General features: G+C 32.6%; 1 protein-coding gene across 3 annotated transcripts in view; it reads left to right on the plus strand.

Annotated features, from left to right (window-relative positions):
* The window catches only part of LOC118195161 (ATPase family gene 2 protein homolog A-like), an 86,774-nt gene that overhangs the window by 25,767 nt on the left and 40,419 nt on the right, over nucleotides 1–20,588 (plus strand). For all 3 annotated transcript variants that reach the window (XR_015041849.1, XM_085819637.1, XM_085819636.1), the window contains exons 6-9: nucleotides 1,608–1,667; nucleotides 1,801–1,915; nucleotides 15,535–15,657; nucleotides 19,322–19,439. Coding sequence is in view for 2 of the 3 variants with exons in the window: in XM_085819637.1 (XP_085675763.1) it covers nucleotides 1,608–1,667; nucleotides 1,801–1,915; nucleotides 15,535–15,657; nucleotides 19,322–19,439 (416 nt within the window). In the remaining variant the exon portion in view is untranslated. The remainder of the gene's footprint in view (nucleotides 1–1,607; nucleotides 1,668–1,800; nucleotides 1,916–15,534; nucleotides 15,658–19,321; nucleotides 19,440–20,588) is intronic.

Here is a 20,588-nt window from a genome sequence, read left to right on the forward strand (position 1 = left end):
GCAAGAAGCAAACAGATTTCATTAGGGAAGCTATTGGAATGTCACGAATTTTACTTTAATCATATATACTAACAGTTAAAATATTTTATTCTGTTGCATCAATGTCCATACTGCAATCTGTGATACTCTGTTCCATTTGAAAAGCCACCAAGCTTGTAAATGTTGCTACTTCTACTCATGCACTTTTTATTATTATAATTATGACTATTATGATATTATTATAATTATGACTTGCAATTTAACTGCTTAAATTAGAATAGTGGTTGGTCACTGAATTTGCAACTGCTTTCTGAATTTGAGTTGATGTCATCAACAAGCTTTTTATTAGATTAACTTATATATTTATTGCACTTTTGGTCCCCCCCCCCCAAAAAAAGCATTTTCTCAGTTTTTCTGTGGTCACAAATGTAATAAGATTATCAAAATCAAAAGGGATCTGTTTGAACATTTATTGAAATATTCCCCATGCGTACTTTATACTGATAGCTCCCTCCCCCATTGTAAAATTTCGTGAAAATAGCATTATATGGACTGGGATACAAGACCAAATTATTCAATAAGCCTCTGCCACACCCTCCAATAATACACTCTTTTTGCAAAAAAATCGAAGCTCCATGAAGGAAGTGGTTGTTTTTGATAAAATTGAATATGTGTATAGCTCATACACAGATAATTAAATGATTAAAAAATCAAGGTAATAGTACCTGTTCACAGCTCACGATCACTCATTAAGTGTTCAAATTAGTAGTTGGTTGAACCCACCCTGGTGGCAATGCATACTTGAATTCGTCGAGGCAAGCAGAGGTAGAGGTTCCTAATGTCATCCTGCGACACATTCTGCCAGGCATTCATCAGTTGTCGCTCTAGATCTGCGATATTTTGTGCCGCCCAAATCTGGCAGCCTACCATGTCCCAGACATGCTCAGTTGGTGAAAGGTCTGGTGACCTTGTTGGCCAAGGAAGAGTATAGCTTAGTCGACAATGATACCGTTGGGGCAGTGCGGGCCTGGCGAGCAATCATCCTAACTTGCCTCACATTTGTCCTCCTTGACCTTCCAGAGCCTTCATTTCATCAGCAATTTCCTTGTAGCAACCATTGCTGCCAACATCTTTGCACATCAGTGTCTGTATGCTGCAGGTGGCGGCCTATTGCTTGGTATGACCACCCAGCTTCACGCAACCCTACAATGCGACCATGTTCGAAGTCATTTAGTTATCTTCGATATCATCATAATGGCATCTTTATTTGCTTCTTTATGGAATTACAATTGCAGCAACAAAAAAATTATAAATTTTCCGCCTCTGTTACTGGTTTTATACTTTGCGAATTGCACACTATGATCATAATTCTTGTTCATTTTCCTTGAAACTTTGATCATGTGCATGTTCAATCAAGATGTTTTTGCATATCAAATTTCATCACAATCACAAAAGTCCTTCTTGGTGCTTCGATTTTTTTGCAAAAGAGTGATTGAAAAGACCTTATGTTAAAAACAAGATATCTTGTTGGTAGCACTTAGCAAATTTTCCTCAAAAATAAAATATCTTGTCTTGATTAATGCATTAAATTTATGAAAGTTAATATTCATTTCCTTTTTATATTTTAGAGATAATATAACTGATGCAAAAAGAGAAATAAGGACCATCTTTCAAAATGCTACAGCAAGGTATTTTTATTCTTGCATAATTAGGTATTTTAGAGTTAAGTCAGTAATATTACTGTTTATTATTAAAAATGTGTAAAATTAAAAAAAAAAAAAAAAAAAAAAAAAAAAAAAAAAAATTTATACATTTTTATAGGACTCCAAGCATAATATTAATGGATGGCTTCAATTATCTTTGTCCAAATGGAAAAAGAACAGATTTTCACAGCCAAGTTTCTTCTATCATATCTGATCTTGTTGAAGGTCAAAACGTAAGTTTTTATAAATGGATGCATATCTGAAAATATCAGTTTTAAGTTTTCATAGCTAATCCTAAAAATCAAAAGATTCTTGTGCAATTTCATGTTATTCTTCATTAGCAACTAACAAAGAAAAATATAAATATCCTTATTTTAGGTATTAAATATGCATTTAATGTAGTTTCTTCACTTTTGCATGATGCTGTGTTATAAAATCCCCTTCCACTGTTCAATAATTATTACATTAATAATTAATGTGGCTTGGCAGATTGCCAGTTATAAAACCATTACCAACCATATGCATAGATCTTTCAAATTATGGCATGCTTATTAATGTAACAAACTTAGCGATCGAACAAAAAATTAGTATGCCTTAATAATACTGTTAAGGTTTATATCGTTAGTATAAATAATAAAAGCTGTTGCTAACATCATCTGTATGTGCATTTTGTACTTCTTTCATAGAAATATTTTGCAGATGAAGGAAGCTGTTGGCTCTTATTCTATTTATTTCAAATTGCACCCATTTTCTTTTGAAAAATTAAATGCATTATGAAATTCATTGACATCATTAGAAACATTAGATTATATGAGTAAGTTTTATACCTTTCCTTCAATAAAAGAAGGGCAGTGATTTATTTCATAGAGGCTTGTCTTCTCAATATCAATGCAAGTCATGCATATGTATTATAGCAGATAAAAGCTAAGCTATAGAATTTTTAAGTGAAACTAAAATCCTTATCTCTGAGCTTTAATCAAGATTTTTATTTCTTCTCTTCATGCTTAGCTCAATCTTTGAACTGCTATGCATAAAGTATAGTGATCTGAATTTACATACTAAATACCTAACCAAGATTTCAGTTACTACTAAATATTTATCAATATAGCGGATGAATGCTGTTTGGGGTCATGTATTTTCCTTCCTTTGTTGATTTCTCATAATTATACTGTTTTTGTTGTAGATACATTGCTGGCCATTAAAATTGCAACACCATGTAGGAAAGCAAATGCATAAGAGGTATTAATTGCACATAAACAGTATGGCACGAAAACAATTTGCGAGCATTTTGGATGTTTACGGGGGGGGGGGGTATGAAATTAGTAGAAACAGCTGCCATCCCTGGCAACTAAATTGGCCCTTACCCGATCAGGCATGGAGTCAAACTAGGCTTGGGTGACAGAAATGGGCAGCTCATTCCATGCTCCTTCAACTCTATGCCATACTTCATCAACCATATTAGCTGGAGAGAGATGGTGGTCCAGTCTCTCAGCAACCCATGACAAGATGTTTTCAATGGATAACAGATCTGGAGACTATGCTGGCCAGGGCAGCAATCAAATACCCTGCGTAACACGATTTACAACATGTGATCTTGCATTATCTTCTTGGAATAGAGCATTGGGGGTCCTCGAAGATAGAGTACAACCACTGGATGTAAGATGTCAGGAATGTACCCATCTGCATTCATATCCCCGTTAATCTGAACTAGAGATGTGCATGTCGTGTACCCAATGACTGCCCAAACCATCACACCAGGTGCAGGGTCCCTATGCCGATATCGGATGCAAGCATGTGACGTGCACTCTCCTCACAGCTTCCAGATACGTATACGACCATTAGAATACTGCACGCAGAACCGAGACTCGTCTGAAAAGATGACATAGTGTTGCTCCTGTATCCAGATTTGTCGTTCGGCGCACTGTCGAATGAAAAAGAGTCGTCGTCTTTTTCTATGCTGCACTGTCAAGGGAAACCAAAGTAATGGTCACGTTGTTGATAGTCCACGCTGCTGCAAACATTGAGGCTCTGTGCGAGCAGATACTGGCGATATCACGGAACGATAATCTAAACTTTTGATAGACAACGATCCTGCCTTTATTTAATTTTTTATTTTTTTTAATCGATTTTTGGTCCTTAAAAGTCCTTAATTTCGGCCAAAATCGACAGAAGGTCCTTAATTTTAATCATTGGAAATAGCTGTTTGTTTTTTACGACTGCTATTTTGAGTGTAAATTAGCATTTTGGAGGAATATTTTTGGTGATTCAACTTACAGATATGGTTATCTTTTGAATGGGTGAATGGATTATAATTCGTTCCTATTTCTAATATAAATCGTGGGATTTTCCAGTTTTATAATGCAGCATAAGTATTTTGAAATGATTTCATTTTTTCTAATGAAGAGCTCTTAAACAACTTTTGGCTTTTCAGGATGTGAATTCTTTTATTAAACGGCTCTGAATTCAGCGACTTATCAGCATTTTGGCGATTTTAAGATCAGTTTCTGTGGAAAATTTTTAATTTCGAGATCTGGGAATTTTTCGACATTTTTTTAAAACATTGTAACAAGTATAATTTTTATTAAAATAGTAGTAAAATATTGAAATTATGTTTAAAAAATAACATTAAAATAAAACGTTTTTAATTTTCACCGTCATATTATAAAGTTCCATTTTGGCCACTTATTATACAATATTTTGAATCTGCAAAATAAGCGAGGTATACGAAACAATTAACAAAACAGTTTTAGCAAAAGAAAAATAGCTATGTCAATAATTTAAAATGTCTTTTTTAATTTTTTCATGGTAAGAATTTTTCCAATGTAATTGTCTCAGAGTATTCAGAATTATCAGAATATTCAGTTTTCTCTATAAAATTAATTTTACACCTTTTCCCTCTGATATTTTTTCTCAAAATATTTCTGGCTTTTTACTGTTACAGAATTTTTCTTTAGGATTTTAGACATTGCAGCTTAGAAAGTTTAGAATGATTTGAAGGCAAAATTTATAGACCCAAGATTCTAGAAAATTACAGAAAAATGTCTCCATGCTATTAACACGTAACAAATGTATTTTGCAGAAAGTTTACGATGTATTTCTTACTTTTTGAAGAAGGTCTGGAAGAACAAAGAAAACATAATATTTGAATGTTTTACTTCTGATACTAGAATCGTTTTCTTAACACGTTTATCTTCTCTTTATTTTCTCTAATTTTCACTAGACACAGACATGGAAAATATCAAAAATGCTTTTATTCTTATCAGTAGGACAGGCATTATAGAAATAAATTTTTTTCTTAGTAAAAAAATTGAAAACTGACAATTTAAATGAATTCATATTATATATCTGAATGCATCATACACAGAGCTGGCGCTAGGCATTTTCCCACCTGATGCAATCTCTGTGGATCCTAAATTCTGCTTCCAATGCCTGCTCTAAATTCTAAAAGTTTTGCCATTTCTAGATTTTGTTGCTTGGTGTGTCACTAAATTCTAAAACTTCTGCCACACCATCTCTGCAACCAGCCAGTAAAAATCCTTTCCTTATTTCAATATAATGAATATTGAATCTTGTAGAAAGAATAAAGCTAAATTTTCAGAATGAACGAAATACTTTTATTTGAATTTTAAAACAGAACCAAAAAAATAAATGTTGCAGCTCTTAACTTTCAAAATTTTAAACTCTTAACTACTACAGTTAAACTCTTACAATTATTAAAAAAGTAAAATCTTAAACTCTCTAAACAAAATATATAAAAATCTTCCGAATCCTCTTCTTGTTGCCACATAATAAAATGCAAGTTCTTGTCCTATTATTTATATTTCATGTTTTCTTTAAGTCACGATCTTCACAAGTCATGATCTTTACAAGTCCCCCCACAAGAAGCACATTCGTCATTGTAGAGACAATGTTGCTCAGAGTTCATTGAGAGAGAAAGAGTTAACAGCTAACCTTGACAAAGCATCAGCATTCCCATGTGAACTTCCTTTGCGGTATGTTATACCGTTGTAACGCTAAGGCCTAATGAGACAGTTTAACACCATGAGGGGCGCTTTGGGTCAAGTAGGTGAGGGAATTGTGATCAGACACAATTTGCACTTTGGCACCGAAAATCCATGTGTCAAATTTTTTCAAGGCTTCGATGACACAAAATGCTTCTCGTTCGATGGTTGACCATCGTTGTTGACAGGGCGTTAGTTTCTTGCTGAAAAATGCTATGGGCATTTCTATTCCATGTTCGTCGTTTTGAGCTAAACACGCTCCAATTGCGAAAGCAGATGCATCCGTATAGAGTTGAAAGGGTTTGCTGATGTCCGTAGTATGCAAAGATGGCATTTTAATCAACTCTTCTTTAAGTTTGTTGAAAGCTGCTTCTTTTTCAGAGTCCCATGGAATATTATTTGGAACACTCTTCTTTGTAAGGTTTGTTAGAGGTAAAACAATCTCAGAAAAATTTGGGATATAATCCCTACAGTAGCTTGCTACTCCTAAAAGACTTCTGACTTCTTTTTTAGTGGTAGGCTTAGACAGATTTCTGATGACTTCTACCTTATCAGGATCTGGAGAGTGAGTTCCAGAACCTATTACGTGTCCTAAAAACTTCACGTGACTCTTTCCGAAATCACACTTTTCTAGATTTGGGGTTAGACCTGCGTTTCTCAGTGTCTGAAACACTTGGTCGATGTGATAGAGGTGGCCATCCCAAGTTTCAGAAAATATTGCCACATCATCAATATATGAACGGCAGTAGTTCTTATGGTTTGCAAGCACCTTATCCATCGATTTTTGGAAGGTACTTCCAGCATTTTTCAAACCGAAAGGGAGAACTTTCCATTGGTAATGGCCGGAATGAGTGATAAATGCTGTGTAGGGTTTAGCTCCTTCTTCCATAGGAATTTGCCAATATCCCTTGGTTAAATCGAGAACTGTTATGAATTTGGCTTTCCCTATTTCGAATAGTAAATCTTTAGCAATCTTCATCGGATAGGCGTCCGGAACTGTGAACCTGAAGTCTATGCACAGTCTAACGCCGCCATTCTTTTTTGCAACACATACTATAGGATGTGCCCAGTTACTGTCACTGGGTTCTATAAGATCCCATTCTAACAGTTCTTTAACTTGACGATCGACTTCCTCTTGAAGTGAAACAGGAACACGGTAGGGCCTCAATCTTTTCAGATTACATCCTTCTGTAACCTTGATGTCATGACCATCAACGTTGGCTTGACCAGGTTTGCTACTGAAAACATCTACATAAGATTTTAGTACTTTAAATAGTCCTTCCCGTTGGTAATATTTTAAGTCGCCTTTCAAATTTTGTAAATGGGTCCAGATATCATCAGCAGATTTATTCATAAGATCTGCTGGTGCATAGTGGATATCTCCAAACTCTTCATCTTGGTCAAAAATGATACCAACGTGATCTACACGAGCAATATATGGCCTTAACTTATTTATATGGAGTTCTCTAATACTTCCGTTTTCCATTTCGATTTTGGCAGAGTGTGGCCTGGTAAGTTTGATCACGGTAGCTGGTCCTTGCCACATGTTGAGCAATTTATGTGATGATGATGGCATTAACACGAGGACTTTGTCCCCAACATTGAAAGTCTTTTCTGGAGAACGTAAATTGTATCTTGAAGTGTACTGTTCTTGAGATATTTTGGAATTTGCTGATGCAATGTCATGAGCTTTTCTTAATTTTTCTAAAAGGTCTTGTAGATAATTTTCAATTGAACGGGAAGCTGTAACTGGAATGCTACGTTCACCTGTTCATATTTCTTTCAGCAAAGATAATGGTCCTGGTGTTATTCTTCCATATACCATCTGGAAGGGAGACAAACCAGTGGTGCTATGTGGCACTTCTCTATAGACAAATAGGAGATAGGGAAGATTCAAATCCCAGTTTCTGCCATGTTCTTGGATATTTTTGTTCATCATCTCTTTTAAGGTTCTATTCCAACGCTCGACAGCACCCATACTCTCGGGGTGTCCTGGAGTGGAGAATCGTGGAGACACACCAAGTAAGTTCTCAAAGGCTCGGGTGAGTTTGGCTGTGAAATTAGTTCCCTAGTCGGAACAAATCATTTTTGGAAATCCAGTTTGAGTAAAAAGCCTCATCAAAACGTTGCATGTTGTTTTCGCACTTATGTCTTTGACGGGGGTGGCTTCTGCCCATCTGGTGCATAGGTCAACTGCACATATCACAAACCTATGACCTCTCCTGGATGGAGGTTCTAATGGCCCGATACAATCCACGCTCCATACTTCAAAGGGTGTTTCCGGCCTAACAATAGGTTGAATTGGGATTCGATCTTTGTACGTAACTGTTCTCCTCAATTGGCATTCTTTACAACTTTCACAGAATTTTTTAACATCTTGCTTAATAGTAGGCCAAAAGAATGAGTACTTGATTCGTTGAATTATCTTTTTCTCACCGAGGTGGCCGGCAAGAGGGATTTCATGTGCCATTCTTAGGACTTCCCTTCTTTTTTCTAAAGGTAATACAACTTGCTTAATGTTTTCACCACAGATATATTCGGAATGAAGCAATATGCCATCATCGAAAGTATATGAATTTTGATTTTTATTTGCCCATTCAAAGGATTTTTTCAGAGTTTCGTCTTGTTCTTGATGTGTCTTGAATTCTAGTCTTACCCTGTTCGTTGTTTTCAGAGACTCTATGTTTTCTTGGGAAATCTGATTAACAACAGCCAAATTTGTAGTATTGTCTTCAACTGGTGAGGGTTTATCATCTGTCTCTTTGTACTCTAAGGGGGATGCATCCCAATGACGATCACAGTTCCACAGTTCGATATTTCCACAGAGTGTTTCATAAGCTGAAGAACTCAATAGCAAGTCGGTAACTAGCTTTTTTGAAACAGCACACGTAATGGACACTGTACCGTGAAAATCATCGTCAATTTTCATCTGGAAAATCTTTAGTGGAGTAATTTCGTTTTCACCAAAAGCAGAAGATATCTCTATTTTACTTTCTCCTTCGCAAGGCATGTTGTCAACCAATTTCTCATGGACTACTGAAATTTGTGCTCCCTGTCTACGATTCCATTTAGAATAATATCTCCACATTTAACTTTGACCAGTTTTAATTCATCTATGTTTCTAGATACGTCCACTGATTTTGAGACAGGAATAGAGATCTTGGCAGTTAACACTTCTGGTTTTTCTTTTTCTGCAAGGGGTGCTTGTATTTGTATTAAGTTGTTTTGTGCTGTTGCAGAAGCACTTCTTGGAATCTGATTTTTGGTACATAACTTAGATGTATGACCTTCTTTTCCACAATTATAGCAAGTTAGTTTGAAACTAGGCTTTTGTGGTTCGTCACTCTTACGGGATGGGTACACTCTTGGCGTGTTTTCAGCATACAGCGATTTATTTCTGAAAGCTCTTTCTGGAAGTGGAGAATGAGGTAGCCATTTTTTATTAGTTCTGTCTGCTGATGGATTACCACCAGTCTGTTTTGAGATATTACGAACACTGTCATATTCGTCAAGTTTATCAGCTAATTTGGTTGGAGAAACGAATTTCGCCCAGTCGTCAAGAAGATGGTCTCTTACTTCATAGGATACTCTTTTCTTAATTTGGTCAGTAATAATCAAGTCTTTTAACGCGGCAAAATTTGTGATTTCAAGACCATTGATCCATTCTTCAAAATAACTTGTAATTTCGTAGCAAAAATCTCTCCATGATTTTTCAGCGCTCTTTTGGTGCATCACAAATTTTTTTATAAAGCTTTCAGGATTTAATTTAAATCTCTTCAATAAAATGGCCTTAATGTATTCATAATCTTCAAAATTTTCTTCAGATTCCCTGAATTCAGAATTCAAGTCCCTTCAGATTCAATTAATTGAATGATTTCAGATGGCATTAAAGTCAATAAACATGAAACCCAATCTTTAGGATCAATCTTTGTCCTTTTAGCTTGTCTTTCAAATAAGGATAAATAAATCACAATATCATCGTGTCTTAAATTGAATTTGGAAATAAGCTTAATTAAATCAAAATTATGATGTCCATTTTCATTTGTTGGTGGCGTTTGTGTTAGTCGAACACGAGATTCAATTTCGAGTTTCCTCAATTCAAACTCCATTTGCTCTCTTTTCTGCTGTGCTTCTAATTCTTCTTTCCTTCGTTGTTCCTCAATCTCTTCTTTCCTTCGCTGTTCCTCAAGCTCTTCTTTCCTTCGCCTTTCCTCAAGCTCTTCTTTCCTTCTCTGTTCCTCAATCTCTTCTTTCCTTCGCTGTTCCTCAATCTCTTCTTTCTCCTTTCTTCGCTGTTCCTCTTCTTTTTTTTTCCTCTCTTCAATAATCGTTAAAAATATTTCTTTAGCAAATGCTTCATCATATGTATCACTTTGAATTATTTCATTTTTTATCGTCACGATTTTCATACTTGGATCTACTTGAATTTCTAATTCAGCAGCTAAAGCCAGCAAATCCTCTTTTTTTCCACGTCCCATAAAAGCCATGTCTCGATTTTATTCAGCCAATAGACTCTTAGTTTTATAAAAAAAACAATTTTTTTTCTCTTTTCTTTTTCTATTTAAATATAATTCACAATGAATTTAATTTTATTCGGCACGAAAATCAATCAGTGGAATCAATACTTAATGTGTTGTTGACCTACTCTGGCGAGTCAAACGAAATTACATTTGAACACTGGCATATTCATTACTTTGACAAGTAAATAAACTAAGATTCCATGATGGAAATAATAATTAACTTTTCATAATATTAATTAATTATTTTACGTTTACAAGGTAAATTGAGCTCTCACCTGAGTTATTTTGGTTCGTAATTATATGCGGGAAAACCCCGATCCTGTTTACTGCGCCAGTAAAAATCCTTTCCTTATTTCAATATAATGAATATTGAATCTTGTAGAAAGAATAAAGCTAAGTTTTCAGAATGAACAAAATACTTTTATTTGAATTTTAAAACAGAACCAAAAAAATAAATGTTGCAGCTCTTAACTTTCAAAATTTTAAACTCTTAACTACTACAGTTAAACTCTTACAACTATTAAAAAAGTAAAATCTTAAACTCTCTAAACAAAATATTTAAAAAATCTTCCGAATCCTCTTCTTGTTGCCACACCGTAAAATGCAAGTTCTTGTCCTATTATTTATATTTCACGTTCTCTTTAAGTCACGATCTTCACAAGTCATGATCTTTACAAGTCACGATCTTTACACAGCCCTTACCATATATATTTCATATTGCTTCTGAATGTTCATATTACTAAAGATATAAAATTAGCAGCTTTTTCTATGCTTTCTAAATTTAGTGTTTTTAGAATAACAGAAATCTTTACTTTAAATTCTAAAATGAAAAGGAAACGTGCTGAAGAAAAATTCTTCAAACATGTGTGCTGCTATTAGTATGTACAGTTATTATTATGTAAATTACCCAGTTGTTTATAATTTCAGCCTTTACTATAATTTCCCATTTCTGCTTTCTCATCAGAATGCAATTCGCTTAGATAGTTTTTAAACTGAGGTGTATGGAGTGTAAGTCAGAGTGTGTTTCTGTTCTCCACATACTTGCTGCATTAGTTCCTATCCAAAATGAGACAAAAAAATCAACATAAAGCTAACTATTAATTTAGAAGTGAAACAACAATCTTAATAAGTCTAACTCTTAGTAAAACGTAAATAAAATGTCACTTATCTTCTTTCTAATATGTCCAACTATTATAAGTGTAAAATATTTAATGCTACTTGATAAATTTCATAAAGTTTTATTTTATTCTATAACTTATTAATAATTACCGTATATACCCACGTATAAGTCAAGATATTTTGGACAAAAAAAAAGACTTCAAAGTGGGGGGGTCGACTTATAGGCGGGGCCATAAAAAATCTCGAAATCGAAAAAGGCATCGCGACATGGAAAAGCTCCTTTTCCAGAACTCGAAAATGACTTGTATGCTTGGGTTTTAGAGTGCTGGCAGAATGTTTTCATTGTCACTAGAACTGGCATACGTTTACAAGCAATGAAGCTTGCAAAAGAAGAAAAGTATGGTGTTCCAAACACGTTTCGTGCATCAACACATTGGTGCACTAAATTTATGAATCGCCATGGTTTGTGTTTACGCCAACGCACCAAACTGTCGCAAAAGTTACTATCTGACTTGGAAGCAAAGCTTATGGAGTTTCAAAAATACATTATCGATGTAAGAAAAGGAACTTTCCCAAATAGGGAATATGGACAAAACCCCCATGTCTACCTGAAAATAAAACAATTGACTGCAAGCGGGAAAAAAGCATTTTGATAAAAACGACCGGGCATGAAAAAACCCATTTTACAGTCGTTCTTTGCGGCAATAAGCTTCGTCCGTTGATCATTTTTAAAAGAAAAACTTTACCGAAAAACGTTGTGTTTCCATCAGGTGTGCTGGTTCGCGACAGAGTTCAAGACTGAAAATATATATGATGACGAACCAATGATGACAATCATATATTTACCTTTCTTTTCTCAGGTGATTTTGAATAAATGTAGTACTTATAAAAAAATTTTCGAAGTTTCTCAATCGATTTCGGAAGTGAGGGGTCGACTTATACGCGGGTATATACGGTATGTTAATTAAGTTATGTTTAATAGTAATGCATCCTACTTTTATGTTTAGGGCGGTATTACAAAAGTGAAGTTCAGGCACAGATAGTATTTTTAATTGAATTTGTTCAGTTCTCATTTGCTCATAGGTCCTTAATTTTTTCATTAATGGTCCTTAAAAGTCCTTAAAAGTACTTAATTTCCGTGTGCAGAAAAGCGTACGAACCCTGTTCAATGCATAACATGATATTCTGAGCAAACTCTAACCTTACAAAGCACTTTCTGAATGAGAAATCCACCACACAACTTTTTTTTATGCAGTGCTTCAGATGTCATTTCTCCCTCCTGCATTGTGTAAATGTGCTGAAATACTAATCATTTGCATATCTCAACCAACTTGTTCCTTTCGTATGATTTTGACGTTCATCAGATCATTCCATCCTGGTACTGCAATTTTAATGGCCAGCAGTGTGGTTCTTTTTGTGTGTGCCTTTCAGATTGTGATTTATGTGTACTTCAGGTTGTGAAAATATTAAAATGATATTTCCAGAAGGTTTCTGAGTGTTAATTATATGACACATGTACCTCAAATGACCTTTGAAAATCATATATTGCAAACTTGGTGTTCTTAACCCTTTGACGCGCGGTGATTGCGCCCTGAAACCACCATTTTCCGAATTCTTTTTTCCGAAAGTTTTGAGTTAAAATGAATTGATTTCTGATCTTTTACATCTAAATAACACAAAATGACTGTAGAATCATATATGTTTTAGGTATTAATACTTCAGATCGGATGCCTTTTAAAATTAGTTTACGATGAGACAAAATAACTTTCTTTTATTAATATAAACAACTTTAAATTTCAAAAGTTAGTCATCGCACATCATGATTTCTTTTATAAACAATAAAAAATTGCAGTAATTAAACTGCACATATAAAAAAAACTCTATATGTATGGCATTTGCTATGTGGTTTCAGGGCGCGACCACTGCTCCACTAGAGCATTGTGTCACAATGCTTACAATCCTCTAGAGGCTCGGTGGTCGCGCCTTGAAACCACTGGCGTTTGCTTCTCAATGGCGTTCGCTTGCTTTCCAAATAGGAATGTTTATTTTTACCCGGATATAGATAAAGGGCTTTGAAACCACAGAGTTATTTTATTACTAAACAATACATGCACCAGTAAAAAAGTCTTTCTTTTCCAAATACTTTTCTCTGACATCAACACACTTGCTCCCCAAGCTAGTATTGTGATTTCATAAATTATTTCCTCTGGTTTAAATTTAATGTAAATATACTTTGCTATAATTAAAAATAGAAATTGCATAAAAGTTTTATTTAAATTAAAAATATTTTCTGAATATTTTGGGACGAAATACGAATAAAATACGTATGGATGGGAAACGAACGATCCGTACAAAGCCAAAAAGACCAAGCCCCTCTCCATTAACATAAAAAACCACAAATTTCATGTGCCAGATGAAAAAAATTTAACCAACGCTGGAAATATACCAGTGAAATTTAAATCCAGGCAGTGTACATTTTGTAGCACAAGGAAGAAACCTCATAGAACAAGATGTATGTGCGAAACGTGCAATGGGAGTCTATGCATGTGCCAGAGACAAAACATACTTTGAACAGTGTCACAAAAAAAAAAAAAAAAAAAAAAAACTGAGTTCTTTTTTATCCTTATTTTATTGAGTTTTTTAATCCATTTATCCAAATGTCCTTATTATGTAGGTACTTATATTTTCACTGCTATAGAAAAATTACATAAATGTTTATTTTTTAATTTTTTGTGATGATTTACTTTGTAAAATAATGTAAAAAATTATATATAATGCAATTCTTACATACATTTTTTTTTTAATCCGTAAATTTCGTCATTTATTGGAAATGCGCGCAGAAAATGGTAAGTTTTTTTTTCCTACTACATCAGTAAGTTTCAAAGTCCTAGACGTGCGGTGGTTTCACAGTGCGACCACCACCCACAGAACAATGGGCAAGAGTAGATTTTTTTAATTCATATATTATTTGTCTCTAGGATCATAATATTCAGTTTCTAGAGTTTTTAGTTAAAAAAATTATAAAAATAACATCGCGCGCATCAAAGGGTTAACTGAAACCACCATTTCTCATATGAGGCATTTTTTTGTTCAGGTAATTTGTTCATGAACATTTATGATCTGAGGTTTCACTATATATGCTTATAAATGGCTTTATGTAACTGGACAGATTTTGGGCTAATTATGTTCTTCTCTCGTTAAGATGATTAAATACCTGTGGCAGTAAAATAGTATATTGTGATAGTTACTGCTAAGGTCATGTATAAAAAAAGTCCTCATTTTAAAATTAAGTCATATGTCCAAAGAAAATAATGATAAAATTAGTTAACACAACAAACTTGAGTTTGGCATAAAATTTACGTGAAGATCTCTATTGATTTTGAGGGCAAGCAGGTTACATGTTCCTCTACATCAGGAGCAAAGAAATCTGCAAGACTGAGATTGAGATCTTGACTTGCAGGTGAATCTACACCAAACTGAAGGTTGTTGTGCTAATTTTATGTTTCACTTGGTATGTCTTTCTTTTCAAAATAATGATGTGTAGCCTCCTGTAAAATATCTCGAGCATCAGAAAACTGGGAAGTGAGTGGCAAGTACCAGTTCCCATAATGTAACTATAATCCTTATAAGCATACTGAAAATACTGCCTTTTTTTTTTTTTTTTTTTTTTTTTTTTTTTTTTTTTTTTTGCATCCAGCATGTTATAGTTACAAGAATAAAGTGTTTTCGTGCTAGAAAAATAGTATTTATTGCAAGATTTTCTTAAATTCTGTATGATTTCTCCCATGCTATTTTTTAAGAATTCTTTTGAAGAAGTTAGATAAATTATGCTGAAGAATTCCATATTATCTAACTCTTTAAGAAGTTAGATAATATGCCATTACCCTATGAATTGGTTTTTTTAAAAAAATCTAAGTTATTCTGAATTCATGCACATGCAGTCATCCATTAAATTTCTAATTTTATCAAATTCAGTAGTGCCATTTTTTGTAAATCATCAAAGTAGAAATATATTATATGCATCTTTTGGAGGTTTATTTGTAATTCATATTAATAAGTATTTAAAAATTGTTCACACCAATAAATAAACATTTTCATTTTATTTTTGTTGATAAGGTTTTTGTGGCCATTTTATGTGATTTTTAACTTTGAAAATTGCTGTTTGCATTCATGCATTATGTATATAATTCTAAAATCCTATTTAATCTGCAGAAAGGTAAAGTTTTGATAATTGCCTGTGCCAATGCTGATTATGAAGAAAATGTGCTGAAAAGTCTGTATGAAATGATGAAAGTTGTAAAATTTCCCATTCCAAAAATCAAAGAAAGAGCTGAAGTAAAATATATATTTTTGAAATTTGTTTTATAATATTGATCTTATAACTAAACATTATTATCTTCTTTATAAATTGCATTATTTTTCTTCTAATTTAAGTTTTATGTAACATATGTAAAATTCAATTAAATGTTATGTCCAACATTCACTTAACATTTAATACTTTACCTGGTGATAATTTTAACTGTATTTGAGAATACTGTTAATGGGTAGTCTATAGAATTATCTTTAATTGGTTACCATAGTAAATGAATGATATGTAGTTAATAAATTTTAGAAGTAACAGTTGTCCAGAATAATTCTTAAATAAGATTGCAATTAATTCTTCACTTTCTTCATTCAGAGTATTTTTCAGTTTATTTTTTTAGATGCAGAATAAACTGATATAGTTTGATTTAATATGCATACTGTTGCGAGAGGAAACAATTTTGGACTAATTTTGGCAGAGAAATTAAACCTGTTACGGACTATGACAGGGTTACCACACTACTTGGTAAAAATCAGGGAATTTAAATATTTTAGTCAAAATCGGGAAAAGTCTGAAAATTTCATACTGTAATCTCCCAAAAAGCAATTTCTGTGCCAACGTCAGAAGCGATCACTTTCTTGGCATCATTCGGACAGCTGGCATAGAGCCAATTTTTGCAGTGTCAATCAGATTGTCTTTTTGAAAGGCAAAGCAAGTTTCTAGCATCTTTGGTTTCCAGTAACCTCGAGAATCCAGAGATTTGCATGTGAATGTGCTATGGATGCGGAATAAAAGTAAATTCCCTTCCATTATCATATAAAACAAAGTCTTTTAAACCTTTTCTTTTTTCTTAAATGCCTTATTTGTCATTTGCAGTAAAATAAGAAAAATAATCATCAGTCATCTAGGCTAACCATTTACTATACCTATATTCACCAAAATAATGTCGATTTTGGTAATTCAGTTTTTAATCCTTAAGTAATCACTTTATTTTAGTGTTATTCATATCATTTAAAGCGTCTTTTTCCTTCTAAATTTATTTATTATTAGTTAATAATACTTTCAATTTTCAGGCAGTTTTCTCTGGCATACCTGTGAAACTGATTCTAGCAGTAATATGACATACTATCATGAAATTTAGTGCACATAGTTTTACTTACATCCCATTTTACTTTTACTTATATATGTAAGTAAAAGTAAAATGGGAAAAATAATAATACTAAATAAATATAAAAATACTTGAATTTATTTTAAAATATCAGTAAATAGATTTCTTTCGTTTAGCTGCAAACTGTCTGCAGAAAAGACATTTTTAAATCCGGATTGGGCAGATTCTAATCTCAATGCTCAGGGGAGAAAACAGCTCCTATTATAGTTATAAAAGTAATGCTTTGGGCATTATGTATATATATGGCAAATGTTTACATTTTTAACTGGTACCATAAATAATTTATGCAGATAGCCTGGAATGTTCTTGAAACACATGTGGAAAAGTCATGAAATTTCATTCTCCTGTTTAAGTGGCAACCCTGCATGACACTAATTAGTGCAAAAATTTTTTAAATAACCAGTGCATAAATTTTTTGTTGCATTTATGCTATTGAATTTCTTCACCTGTAGGAATTTTCCATTGGCCTTTCATTAAAGTTATAGCACTGCAAAATTGATGTCAGTTTAAATCCAGCAGCTGACAATGCTGATTTTATCAATATGATTAATTTCTTTCACTTTTTAGCCCAAAGGGGCAATTTGCCCTGAAGGACTATTAATTTTACTTTGACATTTTGCGTCATCTACTATAAAACAGTGTTTCACTTTTCAAATTGTTGCCACCAAATATTAAAACCTTGCATTATATTAAAAAAATTAAATAATAAAGAACCTGCATGAATGTATATGTGTTTCTTGTGCAGTGAAAGGGTACCTAGAGACATCAAATTTTGAATAACATAGTCCTCCACTCGAATATAGGCATCTGGAAGCCCAAATTTAAAATTAATTTTGTAAAACTTAAAACACATTTTTTATTAACAAACTCAACTATTTCAAAGCAAACCACTGTACAGAAAGGGGGGAGCATTTTTATCTCCAGTGCACAAGACTGTGTATCAGAAATTCTAAAGATATGCTGTTTTTAAATATTTTGTAATGTTGCTGTTGAGTTCAATTTTATGGTTTAAGTGCAAAGAAAATGATATTTATAAATAAAGGTAACTCACAAAACATTGAAAAAATGCCTCTTTGGGGCATAATATAAAATCTGAACACTTTCAGATTTTAAAAAAAAAATATTTTTCCCTTCAAAAGAAAATGTAGAGTGAAGCCTGAATTCACAGGTTTTATTTGTTCATGAAGTTCTAATAAGTCAAAACTTCTGTCTCCATAAATGAATTAATTAAATTTCCTCCATAAATGAATTAATTTTAATTAATAAAATGAATTAATTCATTCTTCAACTGCAGGTAATTGCTTATTTAAGCTTATACCAACCAATCTAATTTAAAACTGAATTTCTTTCAGGAGCATAGTAATTGAAGCTCAAGAATTTCTGACTGAATATTGTAAACATTTACTCAAAAATAATACCTAATTTTTTTAATAAATTTTTATTCTAAAATTTGATTAAGTTTTATAATTGGGTGTTTTAATTAATGAATTTGCAGAATTACAGAAAGGAATTTAATTGTCATAAACAGGTAGATAAAGTAGCAAGAAATTGAGAACCAAAACCACTAAGAAATGAAATCTCCCAGTAAAAAATGTAAAATAATCCAACTTCCATATATATGTAATGAAAGCACTGATGTAGGAACACTATGAAGTAAAAGCATAGAAATGCTGATTGCGAAGATACTTGATGCTTAGAGCGTACATCCATTTTGATGAAGAATAAACAGTCGAGCTGAATTACATTCTATTATTTATTTAAATTCACTTGTAGCTACAATCGCTTGGCATTCTACTCGTTAAATTTTAGATACCTGTGAGCAGTAGTTCCTGAGAAAAGGTACATCGAGTATAAAAAAATTTTGGAGAAAAACATGTTTTTATGTAAAAATCCTCATTTATCAAAGTATTCAATGACTAATTAAAACTAGATTTTTTACAGTTCTAATTTTCATAGAGATTAAAGAATGGTATTTTTAGAAAGATAAAAGCATACAGAATTTGAAAATGCAAAAATCCGAAATCACCATTTTTTGAAGATTTTTGGGTTCTAACACCCCTTAAATAAAATATACCTTAAAATTTAATGGAGTAAATATGGTATTTGTTACAAATCATTGATAAATTATATCAACAAAGTTAGCTGTTATGTATGAAAGCAGCTTTCCTTAGGTCTTTTTAAATTAGTTACAAAATCATTAGCTTTTAAAATCAGCTAGAAGACTATAATCTTACCATATGATTTAATAAAAGTATAGTGGATTATCCACAGAATTAGCAAATAGTTGCACTGTAATTATATTAAATAAAATTTGATGTTTGGATAGGATAGTTTCTGTGTGTTTGTGATTGTAATCTGTACCAAGTCAGCTGTTGTTTGAAAGCTTTCCAAAACTACCCTGTCTACAAAAAGTACCCTGAAATACTTTCTCATAAAGAATTTTTTTCCGATGTCATATGAAAACATATGACACTGGGAAATCATCTGTAAAAATGCATTTTGTTTATGTATTTATATTTTTGTTTCAGATTTTTTCGCTTTTATTAAAGAACAAGAAACACAGTATGTCATCTCAAGAAATAGAGCAGTGTATCGAGTCCTCGCATGGCTTCACTGGAAAAGATTTGGTAGATTCTCTTGTGAATGGTTAGTCAGTAAATCAATATTTTCAAAAATACTTTTTTTAAAAATAATACTTTTATGAGGAAAGCAAAATTTGTAGAATAAGCATTAATATTTTTTAAGTTTGAATATTGTAGTAGAATTTTTTTAGGAATAAATTCTTTGTTTTGAATATTAAATCATGAATAACTCGTATGGCTTACTTTCATGCCTTAAAATTTAGAACCCTAGAATATAATAGATAGTTATGGAAGCAATCAAATGTACCTTTTGTTGGTCTGTGTCATTAACTCTTCTGTATTGTATGCTGCAGATGGGAACTCATTTAATAAGATGCGTGTTGTGTATGTGCAGTGAAAAGAGTCTTACATTAAAAGATAGGAGATGCATAGGCATGTTTCTGAGCAGAAAGCTTATGTAATAATAGTTAGCATTTTTCATTGACTGTGCCTGATGTAGTATATTTTTTTAATTTCTTGATTTTTAGGTATGATATCCATTCATTTTAATATACTTCTTTGTTTATTATTTTATCCTCTAATTTTTTAGTCCAAACAGCATCAACCCAGAAGGGCTATTAAATTCATTTTGGCATTTCGCATTGAAAACTTTAAATGTCAATTCACTTTTCAAACTGCTGCCACCAAATATTACAGCTTTGTATTATAATAAAAAGAAAGTAAATAATGAAGAATCTCTGCATAAATGTATGCATGTTTCTCGCACTGTGATAAAACAACGGTACCTAGAGCCATCCAATTTTGAATAATGTACGTTCCCATCCAAATATGGGCACCTGGAAGCACAAATTTGGAATTTATTATCTATTTTGTATTTTGTAAAACTTAAGCAAATTTTTGATTAACACATTGAACGATTTAAAGCAAGCAATGGTAACACTGTACCCAAAAAAAAAAAAAAAAAATTTTTTTTTTAATCTCCAGCGCGTGAGACTGTATCGGAAATTCTAAAATTCTGTTAATTTTAACATTATTTTGCGATATTGCTGTTGAACTGAATTTTATAGTTTAAGTGATATTTAATAAATAAAGGTAACCCACAAAATGTAAAAAAAAAACAACAAAAGAAAAAGTAATGTAAAATTTTAAAGCTTTCAGATTCTTTTAAAAAAATTTAAAGTAATACATTTCTGAAATGTAAGCAAAAATTTTT

Source organism: Stegodyphus dumicola, chromosome 6 (assembly GCF_044657685.1).
Source record: "Stegodyphus dumicola isolate Sdum_Otavi_A_Nest chromosome 6, ASM4465768v1".
Classification (NCBI taxonomy): Eukaryota; Metazoa; Arthropoda; class Arachnida; order Araneae; family Eresidae; genus Stegodyphus; species Stegodyphus dumicola.